At 38.5% G+C, this 21,837-nt stretch overlaps 1 protein-coding gene across 1 annotated transcript in view; it reads left to right on the forward strand.

The window, feature by feature from the left end:
* The window catches only part of LOC145997236 (uncharacterized), a 130,855-nt gene extending 109,804 nt beyond the window's left edge, over positions 1-21,051 (forward strand). The window contains exon 5 of the mRNA XM_083134057.1: positions 19,702-21,051. Within this exon, the coding sequence (XP_082990183.1) occupies positions 19,702-20,629 (928 nt within the window). The 3' untranslated portion in view covers positions 20,630-21,051. The remainder of the gene's footprint in view (positions 1-19,701) is intronic.
* Positions 21,052-21,837: the final 786 nt, after the last annotated feature.

The raw sequence follows: 21,837 nt of genomic DNA on the forward strand, positions 1-21,837 counted from the left end.
TATCGCGATACTTCTCTGCTTTATGGTTGCCTAAAAAGTTTTTTCTTACACTTGTAAGAGACAAGCATGCCATTTTTTCAACATCTGTTAATTGTTGAATGAAATTCTCGTCATTCATCAATTCTCTTATTTGAGGCCCTATAAATAAATATTCCTTCTTTAATTTTGGCATCGCTGATTCTTGGAAATTTCTGTTGCAAGTACATGAATCCACGTGAAGTTCTGTTCATGGCTTTCACAAAGTTTTTAATTAGTCCCAATTTTATGTGCAGAGGAGGGAGATACACATTTTTGGGATCAACAAGAGGAGTGTTCGCCACATTCTTCTGTCCAGGCACTAATTCACTACGAAGAGGCCATTTTTTCCCACAATAGTGATTTTTTCTGTCTCTGCTGTCCCACTCGCCTAAGAAGCAGCAATGCTTTGTGTACCCAAGCTGCATGCCAAGCAGAATTGCAATTACCTTCAGATCTCCACATATATTCCGTTTGTATTTCTCATATTGGATATTTGTCAGAAGCTGTTTCAAGTTCTCATATGTCTCCTTCATGTTAACAGCATGAGCAATTGGTACTGATGGGAATTTGTTTCCATTATGGAGAAGTACAGCTTTCATACTAACTTTGCTGGAATCGATGAAAAGACGCCAATCGTGTGAACTGTATTCATGGCCAAGACAATCCATAACGGATGACATGTCATTACAAAAAACCATGTCTCCTTCGTGGGAGAAATATTCTGAGAAAATAGTATGGCGGTCACGAAAAAAGCACACTTTCATATCGCAAGCGAGGAGATTCCAATCTTTCAGTCGCGAAGCTAAAAGTTCAGACTGTTGCTTAGAGAAATTTAAACCCGCGTAAGATCGTTCAGATCCCCTTGTGACAATAAGTGTGGCTCCATTGATGAACCGGACACTTTAAATGTTGGATCGGCAGTTTCTTCACCTCTTGCACTTTCTTCCCCGTGTTGGGCATGACAATCATCTTCACTCACAGTCACATTCTCAGGAGGCTTTGGTACCGGCAATTCTTCATTGTGACATACAGGTCTCATGGCTGATAGTAAATTTGGGTACTGTACAGTGTTCCTTGTTTTCAACGTGATTCCAGCTATTTTGGTCAGGCAGATGTGTGATCTGATGGTTCCCTCCAAAATCATGGGAACAGCAAACAACATGTGACGTGATCCTTTTAACCAGCTTGTCAGAAGTGTAACACAGGTCAAACAGCATATGTGGGAGGCCCATGTTTTGTCCTGGTCCCCAACTTTACACCCAAAATAAAGTTCATAGCACTTCTTTATAAGAAGGGTAATTCGTCGCTTTTGTGACTTAAATGTCATCTCTCCACATATATAACAAACGAATTGGGGCTATTTACGCAGGTACGAGGCATTATCTTATGCACTAACACTACTTCTGAAACTTCGAATCACAACCTAATCAACCTAAGCAGTCACTTCCCACTCGGTCAGAACTCACAATGCTGAGATGCACTTGACAACAAACAACACTGCGATTCTACGTGTTCAGGCATGACTCATCGACAGTGTTGCCATCCCTCTATCTTATTCATTATTTGGTTTGTTGCAATTGGAGGAAGGTCCCTGGCCTTAGGAACGTGCTGGTCATTCTATAGTCATATAATGACTGTTATTCAACAATATCTATAGAGTAAATATAGGTTAAGCCACAGCCCAATAGGCAGAATTTTCATGAATTGCATTAGATACAGGTTAGTGTGTAACAAGAAAACTGAGCCCAATAGGAAAAAACTGATTTCATTTTCGAATTCAACATCATCGACTTACCTTAGAACACCATTCACATTCCTTGTAACAAATTTCATGTTGACCAGTGTTATTAGTCCATTTTCTCTGGATTTGCTATCTATCTTTAAGAATCTGCCTTCAAGTTTTTAAGGGATCTGTGATATTATCACAAAATCATCAGCATAAGCGAGTATCTGAATTATTTTTGTAGAATATACTCCCCCGTTTTTACAGTGGACCAATAATATCATGTAGCACAATAATAAAAATTAAAGTGGACAGCACATCCCCTTATCTCACCCCTGTTTCAATTTTAATGGTTTGTGAGTTTTCACCCTGCACCATAACTCCAGCTGTTGTAATAATTTTAATCAGTCTTATTAATTTCTCAGGGAATCCTACTTTCTTTAATACCTTAGTGATCCCTGTTCTGTGCAAGCTATCAAATGCCTGCTGGTAGTCTATAAATAGAAGGTGCAGATCAATATTATGTTCAGAGAACTTTTCCATAATTTTGATATGGTGAAGATGTGATCTATAGTAGATCTATGTATTTGAACGGAATCCACATTAATATTCCCCTAGCATTTCTTCTGCTATTTTAGATACTCTCATGTACAGAATATTGTAGAAGATTTTGTATCCAATATTTAGCAGGGTTATTCCTCTGTAATTACCACAATTCATTTTATCACCTTTTTTTATGTATGGCAAAGATAACTTCATATCTCCAGCTACTGGGTATTTTCTCTTGGTCCCATATCATGCAAACTAACTGGTGGACTTTCCTCCAGAGTGCATCTCCACCATTCTTAAATACCTCTGAGTGGTATTTAAGCAAGTCTTCTGCAGGTGCTTTATTTTTATTTAATTTCAATATTGCACCTTTCACTTTGTCAAACAATGTTCTTTCTAACTCACATTCTGTGACTTGGGGCTGGTCTTCATCCACAATATCTGTGAAGTTACATTTATAGAGCTCCTGAAAATATTCTGCCCATTTTTGCAGGCATTTACTTTGATCCGTAAGCAGCTTCCCATCTTTATTTTTACGTATGTGTAATCTTTGTTGATATCCAGTATTAAGATTTCTAACAGCCTTGTACATCTGTCTCATATTACCCTCTGTCTGATGTTCCTCAATTTTCCTTACTCTTTCCTCCATCCATTGCTTCTTTTTCTTCCTACAGAGTTTGGTGGCTTCTTTCCTAGCATTTTTGTATGGATCCATGGATGCTCTTGTTTCCCCTTTGTAGCAGCATTTTCCGTAACTCATTTATCTTCTCTACTATTGCCCTGCATTCATACCAATTTTTTCTATTGGATCTCTTCCTTTGTCCTAGTATCTCTTCCGATGTTTCAGATCCTGAAAGGTTCTCTTATATCTGTCCTTCTTTAACTTTTCTACATCCCATCCAAACCTCTGTTTTCTTTTGATTTTACCTACATTGGATAATCGTTGTCGAATAACAAATTTGACTAGGAAATGGTCACTTTTACAGTTAGCTGCTCTGCATATTTTAACATTCATTACTGATGTAGCATGACTGTTGTTCACCAGAACATGGTCTATCTGATTCGTATATGTTCCACAAGGAGCTTTTCAGGTGTCTCTGTGCATATCCTTTCTGGGGAAATGGGTTACTTCTCACAAGCATCTTATTTTGTATACAGTGCTGTGCAAATCTCCAGCCATTCTCGCTGGTGACTAAATGCAGAGTGTTCTTCCCTGTCAACTCTTTGACCTCTGCTTCTCTGCCAATTTTTGCATTAAGGGTTTGCCGGACAGTCTCCACGGGTCTCTTTCCCCCATGGCAATGTTGCCAATTTAGCTCTCTTGGAACCAGATCTGGCTCTTTCGTGCACTGTAAACTGGGACTGTAAATTGTAAACTGTTGACTGTAAACTGGGACACCTAGCCACATTAATTGTCGTATTGACAGAGGCACATTCTGAAGCAAATGAGGCAGAGTGTTCTGCAGGAAATCCAGGAGTCCGTTAAGGCGTTGTGGAAGAACATAGGGTCAAAGTAGGTGGTCGCCAATAAAACCTGCCCATACATTGATGCTGAACCATTGCTGATGAGACGATTCAACCATTTCCCAAGGATTGGCTGTAGCCCGCAGATGACGATGTAGGTTGACGATGCCATCTCTATCAAAAGTCGCTTCGTCGTTGAAGAGGACTGACGACAGAAATTCCAATATGGTGGTGGCCTGTTGCAAAAACCATTGACAAAACCGTTACCTTGGTGGAAAATCCGCTGGATAATCCCTGCACACGTTGCAGGTGATAGGGATAGTAGCGGTTTTCGTACAGGATACACAACACAACATCACTTGACTTACATCATGCATGCTGGTGGGTCTGTCGACCATTTCCATCTGCTTGACCGTATACGAAGATCATCTCGGCTTGTTCCTGGTATGAATAACAGACCATGGGGCTTCGACGTAACTCCAATCACACAATCTCCAACACAAAAAAGCACACTTGAGTGTTGTTATGAGAGGATGATGTCGTTCTTCAGTGTTCTGTTCTACCTTGTCAAATATGCGTTTCCGGACATACGTTGATACGAACTTTTTTGTTCCTTTACCTGTCAGGAATCACCTCCTGAAGTTTATCCCTATAGTTTCTCTTCACCCAGTATATAGTATATGGCTGATCTTTGTGCTTTGGGATCTTTAGTGTTTTGTCATTTATATTCATCTCTCGGTTTGTGTTGATCAAGTTTATAAAATATTTTTTGAATAAGTTACATATGATATTTGGGTTAATTACTTCAGTGTCATCCTTAATGACTTCTATGTTTGCTTTATCATTGTTTGTATTTGATACACGGTGATATTTTACAATTTTCCAAATTGATTTTTGTTTATTAACAGACTTATTTATTTGTTTACTGAAAATATTTGATTTTTGTTTCTTTATGGCTTTCTCTAATAGTATTTTTACATTTTTGTACTTTTCTTGGTGCTTAGTGTCTTGTAATTCTAAATTTTCCATATTCTATTTTCATATTACTTTTCAAAAGTATAATTTCTTCTTATAGGGTATGAGTCATACCATATGAAATCAACACAGCGCACAACCTGACCACCTCCGATTTTCATGAAATTTGGAGAGTTCAAACTATGCATGGAACTTAGTAACTACGAAAATTTTTAGTTTCGTTTGTCTTGTAATTGTTAAATTATTCAAGGTCAAAGTTCGCATAAATTGCCCTTTTTGAGTCTGTTTATCTGTACTAAATGTGCTGTAACTCTGCCCCTATTTCACCTAGGAAGCTCAAATAAAGCTTATTGTACAGGCAGTTGAACAAGCTTTCCAGTGATATAGGTATAACAAGCCTACCTTTGAAAAAAAATATAATTTTGTTATGTGACCTTGACTTTGACCCTGAATATCTTAAAACATGTCATCACCAAATATCGTGAATAAATATATTTGGTCCCTCGAGCCATACTCTAAAACATATCAAAAAATCATTCTGGGACTGCAATGGGATCAGAAGATACAAAACAATATGTGTAACTATGTGACTGATAAAAGCCTCATTACATGAACTATGACAAGTCAAAAGTCCCTTAACACCTACAAAATGTAATAGAGGTATCCTGGTCATGAGAGAAATAGGATAGGAACAAGGAGATCCCTAGCTGTGTGTGTGTCTAACGCAGGTCCGGCATATTGTTGACCGCCATATTGAATTCAACGTAAACATTTCAATGGAAAGGAGGTGATGTGATATATCAAATCAAGCTAGAATTTCATGAGAAATGAAGTGACGAAGGTTTTTCCAACGTATTTTTAGCCAGCAAAATGTTATACGCATATCTTTCACTTATGATATATGCACATTATAATGTTGTCAATATTCCTGTGAGTACACTCATTGACGTCTCTCACACTCACATAGAACATTTGGCAATGTACCAGGTGGAACATCATTGCAAGCAGCAATGGTCAATATCACGGACTTTTAGTGCATGCATCGTTCTCTTCAAATGTTTCTGAAGGTAAAAGTTCTCTTAAGATGTTAGATCTGGGGAATGTGCAGGCAGGCCGGTAACTAGAATTGATCTGCAGGAGGGGCTCACGGGTTATCAGGACAGGCTTCGTTAACCAAGTCCATTATTTGAAAGTTTAACAGTGTTAAATGATGGCAAATTATGTATGGAGGAAGGGGTCATTAAGTTACATACAGTTTAGAAATATCACAGAAATACTACATTTTTTCTATATCTGTTAAAATATGTTGAAGTGTTAGTTGGCTGCTACTGAAATCACACACTCCATACTCCGTTTTGATGAGACAGATATTTGATTGATTGATTGATTTGGTGTTTTAAGTCCAGTTTATGCACAGTAAGCAGGGTGGCGACAGACCTGGAAAACAGGGAAAAGTTAGAGAATTTGAGGTGTCAAAAAAAGTCAGGGAATTTTGTCTTCATTGACTTTTTTTTATTTATTTATTTAAATATATCGTTATGGAACTCTGCACGGGAACAGGGAATCTCGTTCGTAAGTTTCGGCCTCAACTTTTAGGCCCCTTTTATGTGCAACAGAACCAGTGATTGCAGGAGGAGAAAGAGAGAGAGAGAGAGAGAGAGAAATTTCTCTCATCCGGGCTTCTCGGTGGGAATTTTAAATTCGAACACTCTTTGGAGGAAAATTGTAATAACTCGGGCACTATGGGAGCAATCTACTTCTGATAACTTTTGTTTTGCAGCTAAAACATCAGCGCATGCAACCGTTTACAATTCAGAACACCAGACCAAGTAAGGGGGACACGTTCCCCGAATTTCAATGGAATAAACATAAAAATCTGGAGTTGGCCCCCCTTCTCCTGCTAATTTGGGGATAAAGCGCAAACTTTAGTATATTCTTTTCAAAGAATGGACATTTCTCAAGAGAATGAAACATGTTTCATGTTCTTGGATACCATACAAGTTGAATAATAAGCCAAAATGTGATTATTATTTTTTACGAAAAATAGGTAATTTTCATTTTTGTAGGAAAATTGTTATAACTTGGACACTATGGGAGCAATCTACTTCGGATAACTTTTGTTTTGCAGCTAAAACATCAGAGCATGCAACCGTGTACAATTCAGAATGCCGGACCTGGGAAGGGGGTTTGGGGGGCGCGACCCCCGAATTTCAATGAAAAAACATAAAAATCTGGAGTTTACCCCCTCTTCTCCCTCTATTTGGGAAGAAGGTGTGAACTTTAGGATTCTTTTCAAAGAATGGACGTTTCCAAAGAGATTGAAACATTTTTCATGTTCCTGGGTGCCACACAAGTTGAATAATGAGCCAAAATGTGAAACTCTGTTCGTAAATGTGGCATGGATATGGGGGTAGAGGGGGATGTTGGTCATCAATATGAATTTCCCAGGCTTGCTCCAGACTTCTGTCAAGAGTTTCCACCCAAACATAAAGTATGAAGGTCCAAAAAGCACATTAATTTCTAAATCAGCACCATGATACCATATGGTATCATCGGGGGAATATAGGTTAAAAGACTCTAAATATTACGTGGAAAATGCATTGAATTATCATTTTTCTTGTCCGTATGGGAGTAGTACGGGAACTTGTCAACAGATGGAGAGGATAAGAGCGGGTGGCGCCGTCCGATAGTTGTCGGATGTCATAGTAAGGCATTTTGTTGGGCAAACTGAAGGAACATGGAAACAAATAGGTTCCATTGCATACGATTTTTGTCGAATATCGCCACCCAACAAAGTATCTCACTACAACATGTGACAGAAACACAACCAATGTTGCATGGACTGAAACATCCAACAAAAATAGCATGCATAAACAAGAAGAGGTTTAAGCTGCAAATATGCTGCTAGAATTTTATTACTCTTCTGGCTCACTTATTTAATGTAGGAGTGCTTACGAAGGTTTTCTTTCATCATCCTGACGTATTACTGGTTTCGCACAAGTTAACATACGTTTACAATGACATTCCACTATTCTTAGATATCAAGAAGAATCCAACCAAACGGGATATATATTGAATACTATCACGAAAAAGTGAAACATAAATCTGCATTGGTGAATGTTATAAAAATTGGCAAGTGCATGCTTCCAACCTCAAATTTACTGCAACACTAGTATTGCAATGCAATTAACACCACTCTCTGTCCTGTCTGTTTAAACTCGTGATAGATGGTCATTAATCTCTCACTGAGTAAGGTTAATGTCCAATATTATGAAATGAATACTAATAATAAATCCGTAAATATTTTAATATCATATTTACTCGAATCATTCAATCATAAAAGCAAATCACTTTCTTCAAGAATTGACTTTTCTCTGCCACCCCTACTAAATTTTCACTTTCCATCTACTGATTTACACGAGGGGTGGCCAGAAAGTAATTTCCGATTAGTAGGGACATTGATTTTTCGCAAACGCCAAAACTGTGAAAAATATTAATTGCTGCGAAGTTATGTTTTGGAATGTGCAGTGATGTCTGGACACATTTTTCACCCGTTCGAAATATTGAAATAATGCGAATTTGGCATAAAATGCGAATTGTTGGCATTTTTAGCAATTTTTTTAAAGAAATGTTCTAAAACAATGAAAAATTTCATGAAATCCAACATTCTTGTTTTTTTCTAGGCCATGTTTGTGTACATAGAACATGCAAGTTTTCCAACATTTTACTCAAGAATAAACTATAGAGTTATACGTACATGGAATAATTCCGACAGCCACATTAAATCATGTATTTCCCACGATTTTTTCAACTTCTATCAAAACCATTTGCATCACAGAGCAAAGTGGCAGGGTTCTAACAGGAGATCGAGTGCGTATCTACCATCACACGGGAGCCACATCTTCGTATATGTCGTACGAGATATGTTTTGAATTACCAAGCTAAGTGCACACTATCGGCATTTGTCGAGCGAGTAATAATGGAGCTCAGTCGTTACGGCATTTGACTACTATGCGAGAGGCCCTGGGTCGATTCCCTGCAGGGGAGAACCGGGATGTTTTCTACCTATTCAAACTGCTCCAGCACCCACCCAGCATCATATGAAGCTGGTACTTTGAGGGATAAAGGTAGCCAGGAGCATGGTGCTGATCACATCACACCCACCTTCAGCCGTGATCAAGAAAGTGTGATGCCCTAACTCCACACCCCTATACACCTTCATGGAAAAGTACAGGGGAGCACTTTACTTTTACTTCCTCAAAAATCTGTTCCAACATATCAAACTGTCACGAAAATATGTAGACCATGTGACCTGCAATTTTAAAAGTTTAAAAGCACAATGGACTGTTAAGTTTTGGTATATTTGGCAGATAAATGTTCTAAAACAAAAACGCAAATTTTGGGAAACGTAACACGAACAAGTCAAAAAAAGATAATGCCAATTTTTGGTGCCACAATATATCGCTATCTGTCACGTGAGATTGATTGATTTTAATTTTTTTGGGTGCGTCGCCACTTATGGTCATTATGCAACCTTCATTATATACGGGGAAAATTCCATTATCTAAAAACCTTACCTTAAAATTAAAAAAGGGGTATGGAAAAATAACTTTCCCAAAATAACTTTCAAGATATCAAACTCTCACTAAGAGGCATAAGCCATTTGAAACAGTAGTTTAAAAAACCATGAAGGTATAATTTCAGATATTTGCCAGAAAATGCGCTAAAATGAAAATGTGAATTTTGGGAAAAATAACACCGTATAGTAAAAAATAGAAAATAAGAAAATACACCAATTTGGAAAAAAAAATAACAAAATATCAAGGTCCCTACTGATTAGGCATAAATAAAACAAGAATATCAGTTGTAATTTATTGCATTAGTAACAGTGAGTCCTAACCTAATTTTCGGCATAATCACCACCGTTGTTCTGGCATTTGTCGTAGCATGGCACTAAATTTTGTATTCCCATGGCATATGTGTCTGACAGCAAAGGCTGGAGCTATCTCTACTGCAGTGTAGCTGTCAAATCCTTGCCCTACCAGAAACCTCTTCAGTTAAACAAAGAGATGAAAGTTGGTACATTCAAGGCGAAGGTGGTACAGGAAGTGGTCCAAGATCTCTCACCTGAAGTAATGCAAAGGGCCCATGTGTACTCAGCTGTATGGGGTTGTGCACATTTGATTGGCCTTCCGTGAATTGTCTGCACCATCGTCTGATCATACTGTTCCTGTTTTGATGTGTGGTTAGCTAAATCAGGTACCTATACAATGAAATTCTATATAAATTCCTTGCGCTAAATTTCTAATACCTACATACCCTTTTCGTCAGCATTAATGGTATAACTGCATGTTGTCAGTTTCACAGTACTTCACTTGGATATACTGTACTGAAGCAGAAATCCCATTGAAAATGTAAGAGTTAAGTTGTTTGCTTTACAGAGAAGAGAGAAGTATCTTTATGCATTGAAAAATGAGTCCGCACTCATGGTTCTTGCAAGCAGAGGGTTCCAAACCTCAGTGGAAATATCAACATATAATACCGAGAATGTATAAGGAAACTGATAAATTACAAATTGTATTTCTTAATCAATCACTCTTCACTCTTATCTCATTTAGTTGTAACTTTAAAAATAACCAAGTATTTTATTTTAAATTTACTGCATATGACAAAATTCCGTAATCCTTCCCTAGCTTGTAAATTGTAATAATTTTCCAAATTCACTATTTTGCAGTTTGAATTCAAATGATCATAGAGAATAGAGAAATTAAGTCAATTTCATAGAAGATAATATTGGTACTTAACAAAACCATACGTGGATCTGTATGAGTATTTTATTTCAATTTGCAAAAACATCGATTTAGTTTATTTGTAATTGTCAGGGAAAAATGTAAATTTTGTCCTGGAAAACCTGGAAAAGTCAGGGAATTTCATTTGTGCTTGTTTGTAGCCACCCTGGTAAGGCTAATCGGGACTGTACCTACAGTTTAAAGTGGGATCCGAACAATTTGTGCCTCCACCGGGTATCGAACCCAGGACCCCTTGATTACAAGGTGATGACGCAACCACTGTGCCATCGATACAGATATTTATATCTCACAAGAAAACATGGACAATATTCAATCATACTGCCTAGCATACATTCCATCCCCCGTCCGAAGCAATGAAACTCCCCTTCGTTCCCAAAACTTGGGAGCTGTTGACCTTTGATGCAGATGCAAAGGGAATTTGAATAATGACGTCTAAGTCACAAATTTCTGTATAAATGGGAAGTCGCAACAAGGGCAATGAAGGTACAAATAAAGAAGCTCCTCTGTGAAGAAACTTTCTGAAGTCTAGAGAAGAGAATCTCCTAAATACATGCCGCTACTTAGACTTTTTATAAATAAGATGAACGAATGTAATAGCTGCTGTTCATCTTCTGTGAATTTATCCTTCACCAAAGTTGTGAGCAAAATAATATCTGCTGTCTATATTTTCACTCTTCACTGCAATCAAATTATACAGGGTGGATCAATAAGTCACTTAACACCCCCAGTACAAGGCCACTGCAGCGCGCAACATGGAAATGGTGATGACCAATCGTTATCAGGCCAAGGGGGAACCACATTGACGCCACCCACACGGTCGGCGGCCATCTTGATGTCCGCCATCTTGAATTCAACTTCAGAATTTTAAATGGGAAGGGGGTCGTGTGACATATCAAACTGGGCTACAATTTTACGAGAATTGCAATGGTGAAGGTTTTTTCGACGTATCTTTAACCAGTAAAAAGTTATGACTGAATTCTTGTACCAATTTGCTCCTTTTCGAGGTGTTAGAAAAAGCCTTAAAATTTGTTTAGCGCATCGGTAATGCATCGAGATCAAAGTGACGTCTAGGGAGAGATGTTCGCATGCCATTGCACACGATTTTAATCGGGTACATCCATGAAGAGCTGCGCATTATGAATGGTTGTCGCGAACAATTTACAGTGTGACGCTTCCATTGAATTAAAAGTCTTTCACAGTGACAAGGCTAATGTCGCCGGATATGGTTACGAGGGGAAGTTGAAGATACGTAAAGTGGAGAAAAACATAAAGGTGAATGCTGCCTACTTCCAGGAACCCATTATGGCCCCAATCTATCGGTCAAACATCCCTCGTTTGTACGGAGACAACAAGAACCAGGTGTGGATCCACATGGACAAAGGGTTCAGCTACACTGCTAGATCATCCCTCCGGTTTTATCAGGACATGGAGCAGGAAACAGGAATCCATGTTATTCCCTTTCATGAAATTTCTGTCAAAAGCCCTGATGCCAGTCCAATAGATTTCTGCGTATTTGGGCTGTTAAGACGATGTCTACAACATCGCCGCCCCCGCACGCTCACAGGCCTATGGACAACCTGTAAGGAGGAATGGCAAGCAATTCCTATGCCTGTACTCAAACGTAGTTTGTTGCAGTGGGAATTGCGATGTCTGGCAATAGTCCATAATGCTGGTGGTCCCATAGAACACAACCGGTGGTGGCGACATGGCTTTTAATACGGTATGTACACTTTACATGTCAGTCGGATATAACCCGATCAACCTCTGTAGTTATTTATTTGGAGATTAATCTGGGGATCTATAATGACTCCTAGATACTTTAAATGATTGCTCAAAGGTACTCTGGAATCATTAAGGGTAATATCTATCGTGTTAGCCAGGATTCCCTTACCGGTGTGAAGCAAAACCATAGCCTTCATCTTTGCAATGTTAATCTTCAGGTTGTTGATGTTGTACCAATTTAGTACTTTTGGAATAAGTTTTCCATTTTCTCCTTTTCTCATCTGCATACAGAGTAATCGACAAATCTGAATTTATTAGTGTGATATCGTCAATAAATAGGTTGAATAATTTTGGGCCAAATATAGAACCTTGTGGAATGCCTGAGGACACTGACTGCTCGGTGGAAAGTGAACATCCTACTTTCGTTGAGATTTTTCTATTAGCGAGAAAACTTTCCATCCAGAGATTTGTTTTGCTTTTGAAACCAAATCTGTTCTTTAATTTTTCTATTAGCAACTTGTGATCAACGGTATCGAAGGCTTTGCATACGTCCAGGGAAATTAATCCAACTAGGAAACTGGTTTTTTTGTCCAGTGTCTCGCGCCATTCATTAATTAGACTAAGTAATAATAATTCAGGGGATACATCCTTCCTGAATCCATACTGTCGATCAGACATCAGATTGTTGACTTCCAGGAAAGTTATCAGTTGGTTCTCTAAATCTTTTTCCATAACTCGGCTTAATGTTGGGGTTAAGGAAATCAGCCTGTAGTTACACGCTAGGGTAGGAGATCCAGATTTGTGAATTGGACTTATTATAGAGTGCTTCCATCTCCTACTCTGCTATAAGTGGGGCCAACACCACCAGAACGCTGTTGGGAATGCCATCCAAACCTCCTGCCTTTTTTACGTTTAATTTATTAAGAATTGCCAAAACTTCATCGACCTTAACAGATTTTAATGTGAATTCTTCAATTTGTTGGACAACAGCTGAATTGGGGTCTTCTCTTAGAATATTTATGTTCAAATTGCGAGGATTAACATGCCACGATGCTTTGCAGATATTAGAAAAATGAATATTTAAATAATAAGTTATGTTGGATGGGCTCGTTAGGAGGACATTGTTGACTAGTAAATGATCAATTGTAGTTTTTGATTCTTTACCCGTGATCTCATTGATAACCTTCCATTTGCAGTTGTTATTGCTAGTGGTCTGGTTCACCATATCTCTGTAGTAATTTACTTTTACCTGCCTAGTAATTGTTGTGCAATGATTTCTAAAAGATTTGTATTGCTCCCACGTATAGTCACAGGAAGGATCCACCGCTTTCTTGAACAAGCGGTTCTTCTGTGATATTAATTTAATAATTTGAGGTGTAATCCAGGGCTTCCTGCTTTCTCTCACCCCGAGAGTTTTCAAGGGAGCAAATTCATCGAGTGCAGTCGAAATGAGAGACTGCAGATGACTGAACTTGTTATCTACGGTTACGTCGGGAGAAGTAGTTGCGTAGAACGGAAGAGTGGATGTGAACGTGAAAAAATTTGGTTCATGTATTTTATTTTGCAGGTAGTAATTAGCTTCCTTGGCGTGTGCGTTACATTAATTTTGAGTGTGGTGTAAACGAGAAAATGGTCACTCATGTCCTCATAGACGGTTCATGTAACTGTGTGCAAGTGAGGGTTCGAGGAATATATGTGGTCGATTAACGATTCCGATGTCTACGTAATTCTTGTAGGCAGAGCAACGAGTTGTTTGTGTCCTAGGAGTGATAACGTTTCCAATAATGTATCTGAGTCTTTGTCATCTTTCAGCAAATTTACGTTCATATCTCCAAGGAATATTGATAGATGACTCGGTGGTAAGCTACTGATCATCCTTTGCAAGATTTTGCATGCTTTTCCAACCGATCTGCTAGGAGATCTATATACGCAACCTACGATAACACTTTTATTTGTTTTTGGACACGAGACTTGCACCCATAGTCCTTCAAGGTCACTTTCATTGACCGAAATTATGTTAGAGGCAAGAAGGTTGTTCTTAACGAAAATAGCGGTACCACCTCCCCGGGTGTGTCTGTCGTTTCTAAAGAGATGGAAATTAGGAATGCAGTATAGAGGGTCAGGAATAGATGACTGCAGCAACGTTTTGCTCAATGCGATAACATCGAATTTTGTGATTTCGGATGCGGAGAATTCCATGAATTTGTTGTCGAGGGACTGAACGTTCAGGTAGCAGACGTGAAAGTGGCTTTCCCCCACTGCGAGCTGGATGTCCGGCAGGGTAGGATACAACCTCAAAAGCACTTACTTCAATGCTGTCGGTCCCTTGAAATGTGGGTCAGCAGTCAGGGAGGGGGTGTCTTTGAGGCTAGCTACTTGGGGTGGAGAATCAGCCATTTGTTGCAAATGTGAATGACCTGGCTGTGACTGCACGTGTAGCAAACTCAGTATCAGCTATGGCGTCATTTGTAAACTGTCTTTGTGATATTTGTTCAGTGCATCTGGGAGGACCGGGGAAGATAAGTACGGACTTGTGGGGTGAGTTGGTAAAAGTAAGCAGTGTTAAAATTTTGAGAATCTGAGGGTGAAATTTAGACATTTCCATATATGAGGTAGATGATATGATAGAATAAATAGCTACTTAAAGACACTTCCAATTTTTACAATGAAAATTTAAATTTAAGAAAAAAATGAAAAGTGAAAAAAATAAAAAACACTTGAGAATGACACAAACTAAAAGGCGGTTGAATAGCAATGTTCCCAGCAAACGATCACTGTGATTTGTGTTAGAGGCGACCAAGTTCATCAAAAGTTGTGACGTAGTGCCTGACATTGTTTCTTTTAACCACAATGCGGCCATCGAATGTCCAAACACACTTCATACCAAATTTCTTGATTGCCTGCCTGTAGAGCTGCAATCTGGAGAAGCACAAGTCTTCTTTGATGGATATTCTACTACCTTTGAGCTTTTTCTTGGAGTTAAACACTCTTGACGCAGGAATGATAGTTTGTAAATTGAACAATGATTTGTCTGATCTTACCTTCAGATTCGGCCCCTATCCTGTGGCTCCTGCATATTTCCGATGGCTCCAATTTCACTGCTAGCTCTTCCTCAAAGCGGGAGAAAGCAACATTACGTGTGTTTTCATTCGGGGTCTCCGGAATCCCGAAGATCCTAATACTGTTCCTCCTCTGATACTGCTCGAGATCCACTACCTTTTCTTCTAATTTCACCAGCTGTTTCTTGACCTCTTGGCTTTCTCCATTCTTCCTCCTAAGCTCTTCCTCGAACTGGTGAACTTTCTCTTTGTTAAAGTCGAGGAGATCTTGTAGATGAACCACCCCTGCTTTGGTGATTGAGTCTATGAGGCAATCCTTGATCATCGATAAAATGTCAGGGATTTGCACCACTGACTTCACCTTTTCCGTCACTTGTTTCAGCAAGTTCGGGGGAAAGCATTCCTTGACGGCAAGGGACAGGCTGCCTGCCGATGCCTGCTTCTTTGGAGGTGCCATATTGAATGCACAACACTGCGTTCCAATTCACACGCACACGAAAGTTCAATAGAAGAGAGCACACTATGTAAAGATAAACTTATTTTCGTACACGATACTGCCCGACCCTGTGGCCGAGTGGTTAGCACATCACACTGCGACGCCAAGGGTCCCGGGTTCAAATCCCTGTCGGGCTTGGTTGTTTGTGAATGTCCATTCATCAATTTCATGACTCATCCCTATCTTCGCAAATTAGCCAAGAGGCACAATACGCGAAGTGAAATAAACTAACTCAATCAATCAATCAATGAATTGTACACGATACTGATCCTACAGATATTGTTTCACACCAGTAAGATCCTACAAACGACTGCAATTTTTTCCTTCTCCTTTATAGAAAGTGCTGGGACAGCATAATTTGCCCGTCTAGCTAGCTGCCGCCATTACTAACTATACATTACCCACTTACAACGAACAAAGAACTTCCTTTAGTTATTGCTCATTGTTCACACACACACACACACACACACACACACACACACACACACACACACACACACACACACACACACACACACACACACACACACACACACACACACACACAAAAAAATACATGTGCATTGAACATTTGATGCAGTTGAGATACAAAACAACTTATTTCTCTTTTAAATCAAAGGTGCCCTCATATTTTATTATCAGGAATTCATGTTTATTTTATTTTGAAGGCATTCACTCTGAATGACCCGTGTGTTTCAAATGCTGTGATTTTCTCCATGCTGAATGGAAATAACAATTCAAATTATTATTATTTTTATTATTATTATTATTGTTAGTAGTAGTAGTAGTAGTAGTAATATTGTCGCAGATCTTTGACTATGATCAATTGGAAACCCTGCATGCTCCAAGGAGCTTTGATAAGGCACCTGAATTGCCTCGAGTTGAACCAATCTGCAATACGAATGCCGTAAGAAGTTGGTGTGTTGATTTGGTCAGCATGAAATTGCTGGTTGATGATAAGTGAATGTTATTTTTGTTTTTTTGTTAGCTTTTGCTGCTTTTCTACCTCTGGATGTTGAATGGCAAATAGATTAATTTGGTGAACTGACAATCATGAAATGGCCAACCCGTGGCTAATTGGTTAGGGCACGCGCTTCGAAGTCTAGATGTAGATCCTGGACCAGAAAATATGGATGTGTCATTGTCTTCATTCCACTTCCATCTATCACATCTTTAACCTTTATCATGGCGATTAACCGAGAGTGGTAGAACAGTGACTTGAAATGACAGAAAAAGAACCCTTGGTGCTGGTTTCCGAGTTTGAAGCATTGTTGATTTTTCAGTCAATAGTGACAATAGACTGTGGCAGGGATATGAAATGCTTCTTATTTTATACGCAATAGCAACATGAAAAGGGCGACAGATATTCCTCGTATTTCCGATTTTCCCTGAAACTAATTTCCCGTCTGTGGTGATAATTAATTCTATTTAGTGTGTGAAATATGTTTGAAATCAATTTGTGCTAATCTATGCAGATGTAACTGATTAGAGAGCCTCCACGATGGTGCAGTCAAAACGTCGCCTCATTGCAATCAACGAGTTCATGGTTCGATGCCCGGTGGTGGCACATAATGGTTCAGATTCCACTTTAAAGTGTAGTTCTAATCTCGATTTACCTATGTATGCACAAAGTGGACTTGAAATAATTACTTCAGTTACTGATCGTAAGTTGCTTTGTTGCAGGATCTGCGGATAATAGATGTGTAATAGGAGCTTCGAATTTTGAAATACATTTTAATATTTGGTACTTATTGTCGTTTTTATGCCACTTTGAGCAATCACGACGATGAAGATGAGTGATGATATGATAGATGAACAAACAAAAAACAAAGCCCAGACTGGTATTCGAACCCGGAATCTCTGTCATCGTACTGCGCTGTGCTAACCATACCTCCATGGAGGTGGAAAATTTTCACATACAGTAGAAAATTACACATTTTCCTTACATATTTGGTTTACCTAATGCACCTCCTACCACTCTCTCTTATCATGAATATGAATATTACCTCTTCATTTCAAGTTTAGCTAATTTACAGCTGCCACAAGGTAGTGAATGAGTATTGTATATATATTTTTGTTTCCTGTTGAGGCACAAAATCCATCACCCAGATTTAATATTTAAAAAATGTAGATCCTGTTTGGTTTAATCATTATGAATTCGCGCAAACTCGTTGTTTCAAGATTATCAATTAGGATACAATTTAGATATAATGAGGAAAAGAAACTTGCATGTCACAATTGCCATATCCAACTCATCTCGGTAAGTATAATAAAAATAGTGTTTGCACATCACGCTTTGATTGTTTCTCTGTTATGAACAAGATGTGCCTCCCCCTAGTACCTGTCAAACAGAAAGAGGATTGTCCCCGAAGAACTAATTTTTGATCTAATACCACCCATAAATCAAGTATCCAGAAACAGCTATTACGCAGGAATATAAGATAAAATACTCCTTAGCAATTACATATAATTATAAGATATCTCGTATCCAAGAGTTAGAACAATGTGACTAAACGTCCTCGCTCTTGCTTCCGAGTTCGAGTCCTGGTCTCGGCATGGAGTTCTATCTCTGTAGTGTTTCTTTATCAATTTAATCTAATTATCATCCATCCTCATAGTTGCGATAAATTTTAATCGTGTCATGGTAAAAGCAAAGAATTTTTTTTAAAAAAATAATGTAAGATTACTGCAATGTCAGAACTTCGTTGTAAAGAGAAAACGTGAACACAAAATCGTTCTCAAGCAGGTATTTAAGGAGAACTGTGTAGACAGACAACATGCTCCCGAAAGTTGCCAATCAACATGTATCATGACCTTCTGTACTGAAGTTGTGCATTGTGAAAACTTTGCTTGATGTTCCTCATGCATCTTACCATGAATGCCTCAGAGCGCGCAGCATTTCCAACATATTTTTGGCGGCGCATTAACATCCTTACATTACATTTGCTGCCAGGTGTACTATATTTTGGGAAATGAAAAAAAAAGTTAAAAGTATTCCATTTTAATTATATCACAATTAACTTTATTCTCCTTTCACGATATTTCAATAAAATGTACTGGATTCTCCCTTATAATGTTTTGTATCAGTTGATCGTCACAGGTGAAACTATGATGTGTCACTATGATTTCCCCACATAGGAAGTAACTGATAACCAAAGTGCTACTACATTTCAAAATTATAAACTGTTCAACTATACTGCAACAATCAATGCAAACGTTTTATCCTTTCTTTTATGCTTCTTGGATATACTATGTTCTTTGAAAAAATCAACTGGCTTGTACTACATTAATTATTTTGAGTGTTTTAAACCCTGCTAAGCCTTTATTTTACAAGTTTTCTCAAACTATTGACTATTATAGAACCCCAGAAGAACTTCAAGCAATAATATTCAGTGTTCTCAAAAACCCAATTTTTTACTTCTTTTGTGGGTTTTTCTGAAGAAAAGAAAGTGGCGAAAACTAGGCTAAAACTTTGTTATACAGCTGAGTCGCTTCGGAAAGAGGCCTCTGAATGAAGATCCCAGAGAAGCAATATTCCCTGTTTTCTTTGACAAAGCAACCAGGGCTTCCTTGCCCTCGAGATGAGTCACAATATTGGAGAACATTTCTTTATCATTCATGTGCTGGAATAACTAAAAATCCTACTGGTTCACCTTAGATTACCTAGATGCCCCAGGACATACACTGTTGCTGGGGAATGGTAAAGTAAGTAAAGTGTGAAGCAGAATAGGATAGAAAACGTAATGTCTGTTGGTGTAAATTGTTTTACATGCTAATGTGAGATACATTTACACATGTTTGTGCAAACATAAAATTTAGGGTATAGCCTTTGTTACATGATATTTTCTTGTAATTAATTCAGCATATTACAACGTTTTGTTTCAGGAACAAAGAAGGAAATTTAATGTCATCTGATTTTATCAAAAATTGTGGGAAACCGTCAGATATCATGTGTATTGAAGATATTGAAAATCATCAAACCATTGAATCCAAATCAGTAAGATGTAATAAAAAATCAATCGAGAAATCAGTCGGAATTCATGAGTGCCCTCAGTGCAAGAAGAGGTTTACTAGTAGTGGAAACTTGAAATATCATTTGAGAATCCATGCTGGAATTCGTCCACATGAGTGCCCTCAGTGCAAGAAAAGATTTACTCTAAGTGGAGACTTGAAAAAGCACTTGAGAATCCATGATGGAATTCGTCCACATGAGTGCCCTCAGTGCAAGAAGAGATTTACTCAAAGTGGAAACTTGAAAATGCACTTGAGAATCCATGATGGAATTCGTCTACATGAGTGCCCTCTGTGCAAGAAGAGATTTACTCAAAGTAGATACTTGAAAACTCATTTTAGATTCCATGATGGAATTCGTCCACATGAGTGCCCTCAGTGCAAAAAGAATTTTACTGTAAGTGGAAGCTTGAAATCTCATTTGAGAATCCATGATGGAATTCGTCCACATGAGTGCCCTCAGTGCAAGAAGAGATTTACTGAAAGTGGAAACTTGAAAAGGCATTTGAGAATCCATGATGGAATTCGTCCACATGAGTGCCCTGAGTGCAAGAAGAGGTTTACTAGTAGTGAATACTTAAAAATTCATTTGAGAATCCATGCTGGAATTCGTCCACATGAGTGCCCTCAGTGCAAGAAGAATTTTACTGTAAGTGGAAACTTGAAAACGCATTTGAGAATCCATGATGGAATTCGTCCACATGAGTGCCCTCAGTGCAAGAAGAGGTTTACTCAAAGTGGAAGCTTGAAAAGGCATTTGAGAATCCATGATGGAATTCGTCCACATGAATGCCCTCAGTGAAAGAAGAGATTTACTGAAAGTGGAGACTTGAAAAAGCATTTGAGAATCCATGATGGAATTCGTCCACATGAGTGCCCTGAGTGCAAGAAGAGGTTTACTAGTAGTGGATACTTAAAAATTCATTTGAGAATCCATGCTGAAATTCGTCCACATGAGTGCCCTCAATGCAAGAGGAGGTTTACTCAAGCTGGAGAATTAAAAATGCATTTGAGAATCCATGATGGAATTCGTCCACATGAGTGCCCTCAGTGCAAGAAGAATTTTACTGGAAGTGGAAACTTGAAAACGCATTTGAAAATCTATGATGGAATTCGTCTACATGAGTGACCTCAGTGCAAGAAGAATTTTACTGGAAATGGAAACTTGAAAATGCATTTGAGAATCCATGATTGAATTCGTCCACATGAGTGCCCTCATTGCAAGAAGAGATTTACTCAAAGTTGAGACTTGAAATGGCATTTGAGAATCCATGATGGAATTCGTCTTCATGAGTGCCCTCAGTGCAACAAGAGATTTACTGAAAGTGGAGACTTGAAAAAGCATTTGAGAATCCATGATGGAATTCGTCCACATGAGTGCCCTGAGTGCAAGAAGAGGTTTACTAGTAGTGGATACTTAAGAATTCATTTGAGAATCCATGCTGGAATTCGTCCACATGAGTGCCCTCAGTGCAAGAAGAGGTTTACTCAAGCTGGAGAATTTAAAATGCATTTGAGAATCCATGATGGAATTCGTCCACATGAGTGCCCTCAGTGCAAGAAGAATTTTACTGGAAGTGGAAACTTGAAAACGAATTTGAGAATCCATGATGGAATTCGTCCACATGACTGCCCTCAGTGCAAGAAGAGATATACTCTAAGTAGACACTTGAAAATACGTTTGAGAATCAATGACAGAATTCGTCCACATCAACAGCCTCAATGTAAAAAGAGATTCACTTTAAATGGAAGCTTGAAAACGCATTTGAGAAACCATGATTGAATTCTTCCACATGAGTGCCCTCAGTGCAAGAAGACATATACTCTAAGTGGACACTTGAAAATACGTTTGATTATCAATGACAGAATTCGTCTACCTGAACGCCCTCAGTGCAAGAACAGATTTACTCTAAGTGGAGACTTGAAAACGCATTTGAGAATCCATGATGGAATTCGTCTACATGAGTGACCTCAGTGCAAGAAGAATTTTACTGGAAATGGAAACTTGAA

Source organism: Lepisma saccharinum, chromosome 13, assembly GCF_977018435.1.
Source record: "Lepisma saccharinum chromosome 13, izLepSacc3.1, whole genome shotgun sequence".
Taxonomy (NCBI): Eukaryota; Metazoa; Arthropoda; class Insecta; order Zygentoma; family Lepismatidae; genus Lepisma; species Lepisma saccharinum.